We start from the raw sequence: 10415 nt of genomic DNA, 5'->3' as shown, positions 1-10415 counted from the left end.
TAAACTCTCCCGTTGGGATGTAAACCTGAAAGCACCAAGACTGGCCCTGATGTCTCCTGGTGTGTGAGCTTGTGGCACGGCACGATCTCTTAGAGAACTGAAGTCCCAGAATTAGGGAGTTGGATGCAAAGGCTATCAATGAATTGCCAGGTCTCCTGAGACAGGGTATTTCCAGAACCTTGTGCTCTACAGCACTGCTTGAGCCCCAGTCCCAGAGAGCCCAAGGGGAAACTGAGGCCGGGAGCAATTTGAGCTGGAGCATCTGAACTGGGTGTTGTCCTGGAGTTTAAGAGTGCCCAGACTTCCAGTGCTGGGAGCTGTGTGTCTTTCCCAAGCCTGCAGGGAGAGGTCTGTGGCTTGTGCAGGGATTAAATCTTGGGGCTGTGCATCACCCCAAAACCCATCAATAATTCCCATTGACTTCCAGAAGTCTTGAATCCCCATCAGGACCTAGTCCTGCCTGCCCTCCTTTGTCCTCATTGGGCACTGGGCAGAGGAAGACCTGACTTACCTGTAGTCTGTCTCCTGGCAGGTTTTATTGCCCAAAAGCCCCTACCTTGGGCTCAGCAGCTGGGGACTGTGACCCTCATTAGCCAGCCTGGCTCACTGGTGGTGACCTTGTGATTTCTTGGGGCCAGTCCCTCCGGGGCCCTCGGCATCTGCTCAGCCTGGGGGATCTCTGGTGCAGGGAAGGCCAAAGGCTTTGCCCAGCATCAACTGGGGCCTCTGGGATGTACAAGCAGCATGAGATGACTGTTTATTGACCGGAGTGGGGGCACCTCCTGGGTGCAGGCAGCAGAGCTGGGTCCCTCTGGATGTCAGAGCTGGCTGGCAGGGGACTCTATGGTGCTGTGCAGGGCTGGCATGGTGTGCTTTGCTTTGCCGCTTCCCTGCGGAGACAACCTGACACGCTCAGGGCTGGTGAGCGGGCTCTGCCGTGTCAGAAGGGGTTGGAGAAGCAGCCCAGGCTGGTGCTGGAGAAGGGCAAAGGCAGCTGCAGCCCTGGGGGACGAGAAGGCCCCCCTGCCCGAGGGCAGCCTCCCAGCCCCGGCTGGCCCCAGCCCTCACTCCCTCCCTCCCCTCCCAGCTCCTCCTAACCACAAGGACTTTGGTTGATGGAGCTGGCGCCAGCGAGTTCCCTGAAGAGTTCAGAAGTCAAGAACTGAGGCAGGTACAGGGAGGGGGGGAAACCCGACCCCGGCGGGCAGGCAGGGCTGGGTGAGGGGGGAGAGCAGGCTGGCCGGGCACTGGGCACCAGCTGGGCATGGGGCTGAGGGGCGGCCGTGAGCTGCTGCTGCCCGCTGTGCTGCCACAGCCTCCCCCATGGGGGGCCGTGATGGTGGGTGCGGTGACAGTGGTGGATCTTGGGGTGTCACAGCAGGGTCGTGGCTGGGGTGAGGGTGGCAGGAACCCAAGAGCACTGGTGTGTCAGTGCGTGAGTGTGTCTGGGGTTGTGAGTACACAGTATAGGGGGTGCATTAACGCACATTGTGGGGTGAATATGCGTGTGTGAATGCACACAGTTGTGAAGGTGTGTGCAAGAACATGTGTGTGTGTGAATTTGTGTGGGTGCTGGGAGGGTTATAAGTGTTGATGAGAATGGGGGGAGCGTGTGAATAAGTGTGCACAAATGGAGGTGCACGTGCAAGTAATTGTGAGGGACTGGATGACTGGGTGCCCGTGAGCTCATGAGGGTGTTTGTGAGCAGGTGCACTTTGTGAGGGTGAGGCCATGGGGGGGGTGGTGGGGGGTGAGGATGGGCATGGGTGATATGTGTGGCAGTGAGTGAGGAGGTGTAACCGAGTGCGTGGGCACTTTCTGTGCCAGTGCATTTGTATTGCATGGGGGATGCCCCAGAGTGGGCTATCTTGCAGGACCGCCACGGTCCCCCGTGGGCACTAAACCACCGGCACATTGAAGAGCTAGAGGGCAGCGTTTGCCCCAGCCGGGGGGAGGAGGGGGCCTGTCACACCGGCCCCAGCCCAGAGCCGGGAGGACGGAGCGGGCTGCCCGGGGCTGGTGGAGCACAAACCAGCGGGAAAAACCTCGACGCCGCGGCCGGGAACGTCGGGCCGCGCTGGGCTGAGCTTGTCGATAGTAGCGGGGTGCGGGGGGGGGGGTGGGGGTGGGGGTGGGGGGGGAAGGAACCGGCCATTCCCCCACCCCGCCGGCGGCTCTGCCCCCGCCTGGCTGCGCGGAGCGGGAGCACCGACGGGCCAGGGCCAAAACAAGTTTTGCAGCAAATTACAGCAGTGGCTTCCATTATTTATTTATTTAACGAAAACACTCCTCTCCCCGCGGGCGGGCGCGGGACAGAGTGGAGGGGCCGGCAGCAGCGGGTGCTTTCCCCCCCTCCCCTCCAGTTCTCTGTGGGGAGGTGCCCCCCAAGCGCCCATCTCCTCTTCCCATGATATCCCCTCGACGGGCCCGGGGACCTGTGGGGATCCTCCTGACCATCCGCGTTCTGGAGATGGGGGAAGCCCCCTTCTTTTCTGCTTTTTGAGAGGTGCTGACTTTTGAAATTGAGAACACCCCTCCGGAGAAAAGGAGCACGGCGCGTTTGGGACCCCTCCAGGAGGGGATCCCCCAGCTTCAGCCCTCGCGCGGGATCAGCTAGCAGCCCACGGGGATCGCGGCCCAGGGCCCGACACCCCACGGGTGCGGGCAGCCAGGACCCCTCTTCCCCAGCAGCCCACGGCCACAAACTCCGGAACAAAACATCCCCCATCCACCACCAGCTACCTGCTGCTCCTTTACCCACCCCAGCGCCCTGCACGCACCCCGCACCGACTTTACAAGGCCGAGCCCAGTGGTGTGGTTTGTTTTTTTTTTTTTTGGGGGGGGGTGGTGGTGATGGGGAGCTGGGGAAGAAGAAACTCCTTTTCTCGTGTGCTCTTCTCTGCTGTCATTCACTCGGCTCCTTTCAGCATCCAGCCAATGGAGAGTGAGGGCCCGGGAGCAGCAGGCCTTGGGTAGCGTGATTGATGGGCAAGCGGGGCGCTCGCACTCGCACTCCGCCGCGGCCGCGCTCCGCTCCGCGCCGCTCCGCGGGGCTCTCAGCTGCCCACCGCCCGCGGCGGCGCGGGGTGCCCGGGGCACCTTCGTGTGTGTGTGTGTGTCGTGGGTGAGTGGCTCCTGGCTTGGGGTGGTTGTGTCTTGGTGGTGTGGGGGTGCTGGGTCTCGCCGGAGCGGGACCGGTGTGTGAGGGTGGGGGTGTCGCGCCTCCGCTCCTGGAGGCGGTTGTGTCCAGTGGGGGTGCGTGGCGAGGTTGTGCCTCGAGTGTGCAGCTCCCGTGCCTCGGCTGGGCACGGCTGTCGCCTCCCGGGCTGCGGGGTTGTTCCGCTCCCGCGCCTCGGGTGCGCATGGCTCTGCTGTCGGCTCTTCGGGCTGAGCGTGGAGCTACCGCGTCCCGGCTGTGCGTGGCTCTGCTGGCGTGTCCCGGGGTGCGTGGCTGCCGTGCTATGGGACTGAGCGTGTAGCCGGCGCGTCCCGGCTGTGCGCGGCTCCCTCGCCGCGTTTCGGGGCGGTGCGGGGCTCTGCTGCCCTGCCCGGGGCGGAGGTCCGGCCCCGGTGCCCCGGGGCGTTGTGCGCGGCTCCGCTGCCGGGGCCGGGCGGCGGCGGCGGCTCCCGGGCGGCGGCATGGAGCACCTCGGGGCTCACCACCTGCACCAAGGCCAAGCCGAGCCCATCAGCTTCGGCATCGACCAGATCCTCAACACGTCGGAGCCGGGCAGCTGCATGGTGTCGCACCCGCGGCTGCAGGACTCGGCGGACTACGGGCTGGGCTGCATCGTGGGCAGCGCCTACAACACGGTCACGGGTGGCTACGGGGCGAGCGGCGGCGCGGCCGGCGCCTACACCGGCACCTCCTGCAGCATGGGCGGCCTGCCCGGCTCCTACAACGTGAACATGGCGGTGAGCATGAACGGCAACACCTTGAGCTCCGCCGGGGGGGTGATCCGCGTCCCGGCCCATCGCCCGGTGGCCGGCGGCGTGCACCAGCCCCTCTCCGCCGCCGTGCCGGCGGTGAACGGCATGAACAGTCTCACGGGGCTCACCTTTCCCTGGATGGAGAGCAACAGGCGGTACACAAAAGACAGGTTCACAGGTGAGTCGGGCCACCGGGACACCCCCCCGCCTTCCCTCCCTGCTCCCGCCGCCCCGCTCTCCCTTCCCCGCCGCCCGGCCTCGGCGCGGCAGCCGGTGCCGCCGGGGAACGTGGGATCTGGTCCCGGGTGGAGAGAGCGGCCCGGGGCGCGCTGGGAGGTCGGTGCCGGAGGAGGCCAGAAGCAAGAAGGGGTGGAAAATCAGGCGCATTCAATCCCCCCTACACGCATTGGTTCTGGTGGGCTTTTTTGTTGGGTTTTTTTGTTGGTTTGTTGTTGTTGTTGTTGGTTGTTTTGTGTTGGTTTGTTTGTTAGTTTGGGGTTTTTTTGCTTGGTTTTGCTTTTGTTTTTCCTTCCCCGAGACACAGCCAGGGAAAGGCGGGCAGGGAGAAAACGGGATGGCAAACTCCGCACACCTCCCGCAAGCCCCGGGCACGGCTGCTCGCTCCCCGCCGCTCCGCCACCCGCCCCAACCCCCGGGGAAAGTTTCCTTTAAAACAGAGGGTTATTTCGGAGGCACAGCCCGGCCCGGCGGGAGGGGAGCCCGGCGGCCCCGGCCCTCTCCCGCCCGGGAAGGCCGGCCCGTTCCCGACCGCTCGTAGGGCCGTTTTTCCCGTGCGTACCGTAACCGGGCTGGTTTTACTCGGCTGCGGGTTTCGGCTCAGCCTTTCCCCCGCCAAAAGGGACTTTTTGCAGCCCCGAGCTCGGGCTGGAGCCGCTTTTCGGACTCGCCGCCGTTTTCAGGTGTGTCTGGGCTCGTCTTTCGGCGGTAACAAAGCAAAAACTCGAACAACGAAAATTAAAAAAAAAACCAAAGCAACGAAATTGTAACGAAGAAAATATCACCTCCCGCTCCTGCAGCTCCCGCACCGGCCTCTCTTCTCGGAGGCGGAAACCGAGGCCCGATTTTTGCAACTTCGCGTTTAATTTCGACCCGATGGCGCTTGGCTCGGGCACGGCCGCGGGTGAACAAACGGGCCGTTCCCCGGGCAGGCACCGGGCTGAATTTCACGGAACCCCTTCCTGGTCCGGCCCAGCTGAGACGCCGCGAGTTTTCCCCAAATATTTTTTCGTGGGGTAAGAAAAAAAAAAGAAAAACCAAACATATATATATATATATTTAAAAAAACAAACCCAACGAATCGCAACTCCCGTTTCCAGTCCGGGAAGTTATTTCCCGCGTACGAAACGGCGGGGTCACCGCCGCGCCCAAACGAAATTAAACCGAGTCCCGTTTGCAGGAAGCACGGAGCCCCGGCCGGGCGCCAGGACCGGCTGCCGTTACCGGCCCCCCCGCCCCGGTACTTCGCCTTCCCCGCCGCCAAAACCGAGCGGTGCCCGGCCGGTGGCCGCAGCACCCGGGGAAAGCACCGGGGCCGTCGCGTTTTTTCAGCCCGTGTCGGCGGGGAAGCGGCGGCTTCGCAGCGGGGGGGTCCCCAGCCCAGCGCCCGGGAGCCGGAGCCCCTCTGCTGATGTGTCGCTGCTTGCTTCTTTGCCTCTCATCCCCCCTCCTCCCGTGTCCCCCCCAGTGGCCCTCTCACCCTTCACTGTAACACGCCGTATAGGTCACCCCTACCAGAACCGCACACCCCCCAAGAAGAAGAAGCCGCGCACCTCCTTCACCCGCCTGCAGATCTGCGAGCTGGAGAAGCGCTTCCACCGACAGAAGTACCTGGCCTCGGCTGAGCGCGCTGCCCTGGCCAAGGCCCTCAAGATGACGGACGCCCAGGTGAAGACCTGGTTCCAGAACCGGCGCACCAAGTGGAGGTGAGGGGCTGGGAGGGGGCTCGGCGGGCTCAGGGGGCAGCTGGGTGAGCAGGCCTGGCTGCCACCACCTCCGTGGGGGGAACTGGTGGCTGTGTGTGGGGCATGAGCCGTGCGAGCGCACACATGGGGGAGTCACGCATGTGTACGCGCACATTCACACACACGTGTGAGTCCCCCGTGTGTGCACTCACATGTGTGTGCATGCACAGCTGTGTGTGCTCCTGCAGCGCCTGGGGGTACGACTGTGCCTGTGGGGGGTGTGTGTGCGTGTAGCCCACGCGCGCACATGCCCGTGCACGTGTGTGCACACCTGGGGGGGGTGTGCAAACAGGCCATCAGGCCATGCGTGTAACTGCACCGTGAGTGTGAATGCTTTTGTGTGAAGGCCACGTGCATGTGGCTGTGTGGCCCCATGTCCTGTGTGCCTGCGTGTGAGCAGGCACGGGGGTGTGCGCGCACACCGGACGGCTGCGTGTGCGCCGTGTGTGTGCGCTGTGCGAGCATGCCAGGTCTGCGTGCTGGTAGCTGCACACGTATGCACCGTGGATGAATGTGTGTGCGTGGGGGACGTGCAGTGGGCACAGGCAGTGTCACCGGGGACCCCGTGCGTGCGGTGGCTCTTGTGCCCCTTTCCGCAGCAGCAGCGTGTGGGAGCCCCCGGCCCGGCCCGGCAGCGGGGTGCGGGGGGCAGAGGGGAGCAGGCGGGAGCCGGTCCCGCCGGTGCGGGGCAGCGGGACCCCCCGGCGCCGGGACAGGGCCGCAGCCCGGCGTGGGAGCGTGGCTCGGGCCAGATCCTGCACCCGGGGCTGCCGGGATATCGTAAACCCCGCGAAGATTTTCACCCCCACGGGGTTTACGGCACCTCCTTGCCAACATGCTTGCGTTTTGGTCTCCTGCCGGGCGTGCCGGTAAAGCCGGGCAGATGAGGAAGTGGAGGCTGGGCTCGCACGGAGCGTCCCGGGCTCCATCGCCGTGACCTTGCTCCTCCTAGGCTGCAGCTTCCCGGGGTGTCCCCGGGGGAGGCACCCCAGTCCTGGGAGCATCCTCTGCCCTGCCCCGGGCTGGGGACAGGCACCCTGCGGGGGGGAGGTGGGCGCTGGGCAAAAGGCAGTTCCCCTGGCAGGTCAGAGAAGGAGGGTGTTGCTGGGTGCTGAGCACCGGGTGCTTGGGTGCCGGCAGGCGGTAGTTTCTTCAAGGTGGGGGAAAAGGGCTTCCTCGGGGTCTCCCCGAGGGTGAATGGGATGGTGATTGCCTGGGGATGCTGGAGTTGGATAAGAAATGAAGGACAAGGAACTTGAATCCCCTCACCGAGTCCTTCCCTAAAGAGTCCATGGAAGAGCAGCTTCCCAAGTGCCAGGAAGTCTCTGGCTGGAATGATCTCTGTTAGCTGGGAGCAGATTCTGGAGGAGGAACAGTCCTGCTGTGGCCTGCGAAATGGGGTCAGCTATGTCTTCTAGCCTGGTTTCCTAAGGAAGTGAGGCAAATGTGGCTTGGCTGACTCTCCATCTGTCTGTCAATACTCTTTGCGTCTGTTGGCTAAGTTCAGCCCCCTTTGGCAGAGCAGAGGATACAAACCTATTCATATGTTTCACAAAAGATAGTTGGGTAAAGAGAAACAAAATCCTGGTCTGCCTAAGGGAAAGGCTGCAGCCTGACCTCAGCCGTACTATTAGACATGGGAGAATCCCCACTGGCCTAAGCCAGAAGGATGCAGGCTTGTAAGCTCTGCTTCTTTCCATCTGTGCACGCTGGGTGTTGTGATGGAGCCGTGGGTGTCCCTGGTCGATAGCGCGCCTGGCTCGCTGCCCCGTGCCCCTGTGCAGGGCAGTGGGCTCTGAGCGGTGCCTGGAGTGCTGGGTGCTGGAAGGAGCCACTTGCAGGCGCAGTCTGAACTATATCTGAGAAAAGAGTTGCTTTAAGCCCTCTGAGGGATTTAACTGCTTAAATAAATGCAGGCTTAGGGGGGGAGAGTCTCGCCTCTGCCCCTTGTCGAGGTGCCTCTGCTGGAATGAGGTGGCTGCGTGATCCACTCTCTAGATTTGGGCTCTTGCTTGAGATATGGGCACTGAGGTTTAGTTCCCTCCAGGCAGATTTGAACCTGCAAATCCTAGCCTGACATGAATGCTAGGAGCAGGGAGATATTTGGGAGCCGAGTGCTCACAGCCACCATGCTCCTGACTGCCCTGGACATGGGGCTCCCTCCTCCCAGAGCATCTCTTCATTGTGCAAGGAGTCATTAAATATTCATCGAGGCAGAGACGGAGCTGCTCCTGGGCTGCACGGGGAGGGCGGGTGCTGCTCTGAGCCCTCTCTCCCCAGGATGTCTGACGTGAGATGTTGACACAGTGATTAGAGCAGGGACTGAGCCCTGAGCTACCTGCTCAGAAGCCCTGGCCTCACGCCTGAAGGCTCAGGTGCCCTGGAGGCCCATTGCCTGCATCCAGCCCTCACCCGCTTCACCGGTGGGGAGCCAGGGACCCCCTGCCCTGTGCTCTGAGATGTCACCACGGAGCTCGAAGCTGCCACTTCCAATCCCCACTGCCAAAGAAGATGAGATATCTCGCATCCCCCCAAGTTGCTAAATTAAAAAGCTGCCGTTTCCCCTGTCACTGATCCACTGAAGCTGCCAGGAGAGCGTCAGCTGGGCCTGGGGGTGTGAGGGAGGGAGGGGGTGCTTTGGGGATCATCCCAGGGTGGGCACTGTGAGCTGCCTCCAGGTTTTCCCAGCAGTGTCCCTGGTGCTAGGTGATGTTCACCAGCAAAAGCAGAGGTGACCACAGGCTGCAGCCTACAGACTGACCCGCCATCCAGGCAAGGGGTGATGTGGGATTTTCATTGTGGATTTAAGTGTGTTGAGGTCATTTCTACCTATCCCATCCCCTCCTCCCAGACAACCCAGAGCCAGCACCCTACCAGCAGTGGAAAGGACCCCCGTAGGCCCCCTAATCCCCCCTTGGCAGGATCAGCTCTGCCGGTGTCATTCCAGACAGATGCATGTCCAACCTGTTCTTAAAAATATCTTCCTTTACCCTGCCCAGACAATTTACTCTGGGCTTTGATTCTTCTCACTGCTAAAAATATTTTTCTAGTGTTTAGATGACTTTTTGCTGATTTTTGTTTTGCCTGCCGTGGTGTGTTGTTGCCTTCATCCAGACTCTGGACAGCTGGCCACCGCAGCCCTGTGGAGGAGGTGGTAGACCTGGGTGCTGGGAAGGGGATGCGCAGGGTGACATTGCCTGTGTCCCAGCCGTGTGGCACTGCCTGTCAGTGATGTCTCACCTCGCTCCTGCCCTGTGGTCCTCGCTGGGATGCCATCCGCTTGGCTCTTGCTGCTGGGTGTGGAGCACGTTTGCAGGGAATTGCACCTTTTGCAACCCAGTCGTGTGTCCCTTTAGGTGTTCTGGCTCTGCTGGATTTTTCCCATGGGCAGAAAATAAACCAGAGCTGTGGGCTGCTCCTGGCTCTCTTTGATCAGAGCAATTTTTGCTGGGGCCAGTAAGAATGACAGCCCCAGTCCCCAGTTTATGGGATTTACTGGTAGTTTGTGCAGGGGATGTGGGACCAGGCAGTGGCTGGGCACCCTCTTTTCCTACCTTCCCCAGCCCTAAGCACCCAGCACAAGCTATTCCCTCCAGAGATACCCCTCTTCTGCTCCCCCAGGCCCCCCTAACCACTCCCTCTCTCTTAGGAGGCAGACGGCAGAGGAGCGGGAGGCCGAGCGGCAGCAAGCAAACCGCATCCTCATGCAGCTTCAGCAGGAGGCCTTCCAAAAAACCATCAACCAGCCTATCCAAGCCGACCCCATCTGTGTCCACAACTCCTCTCTCTTCGCCCTCCAGAACCTCCAGCCTTGGTCTGACGACTCCACCAAGATCACCAGCGTCACCACCGTCGCCTCCGCTTGCGAATAAGGCTGGCACCCGCCGGCGGCACGTGCACCTTCTGCTAGTAGGGCTGTCCTTCAGAGGACACGTGGCATCCCTGTTTCTCCCTGAGGAAGGCTGGCACCCCACAGTACTCTGGCCACACGTACCTCCCATGTGTCTGGCTGGAGAAACCCTCCATGAGAACTGAAAGGAAGGGAAACCACCCCAAAAACTCTCCCCACCGTGGGGTTGCTGGATCAGCAGTGGTGTCTCGCCTCCCACCAACCCTTTTGTTCTCTTGAAAGTCTCCGGTGCAGACTGTGAACTTGCTGACGTGCTGCCAGACAAAAGCCCAGCCCCAACAGACACGGCCGCCGGCGTTCACCCAGCTGGGGGAGAGAAAACTTTGGATTCTGCTGGCAGCAGTGCAAAGCCTGGTGTCACCCTTATATATCCATATATATATATATAAAGTGTGTATATATATATATACACACATGTATACTTTGGACTGATGGCTTGAAATAAAAGGAGGCTCCTTGGAAAATGCGTCTCTGCCGCGAGCCTCCTCGGACCGTCCATGCTGGAGACGTTCAGGGATGCAACAAATGGAGGAAACAGCAGCAATTTCTGCTTGCGCCAGATGGGAACCCTTCGGATCTCACTTCGCCGTCTC

General features: G+C 61.6%; 1 protein-coding gene across 1 annotated transcript; it reads left to right on the top strand.

Moving 5' to 3' along the window:
- The first annotated feature begins 3639 nt into the window (after window positions 1–3639).
- On the top strand, window positions 3640–9784 carry TLX1 (T cell leukemia homeobox 1). The gene is made up of 3 exons (XM_074874034.1): window positions 3640–4108; window positions 5672–5873; window positions 9562–9784. Exons 1-3 carry the CDS (start codon window positions 3640–3642, stop codon window positions 9782–9784), a joined length of 894 nt encoding a protein of 297 aa, XP_074730135.1.
- The last annotated feature ends 631 nt before the right edge of the window (window positions 9785–10415 follow it).

This window comes from Strix uralensis, chromosome 7, assembly GCF_047716275.1.
Source record: "Strix uralensis isolate ZFMK-TIS-50842 chromosome 7, bStrUra1, whole genome shotgun sequence".
Lineage (NCBI taxonomy): Eukaryota > Metazoa > Chordata > Aves > Strigiformes > Strigidae > Strix > Strix uralensis.
The sequence above is the reverse complement of the archived record's forward strand: the minus strand, read 5'-3'. Positions and strand labels throughout refer to the sequence as shown.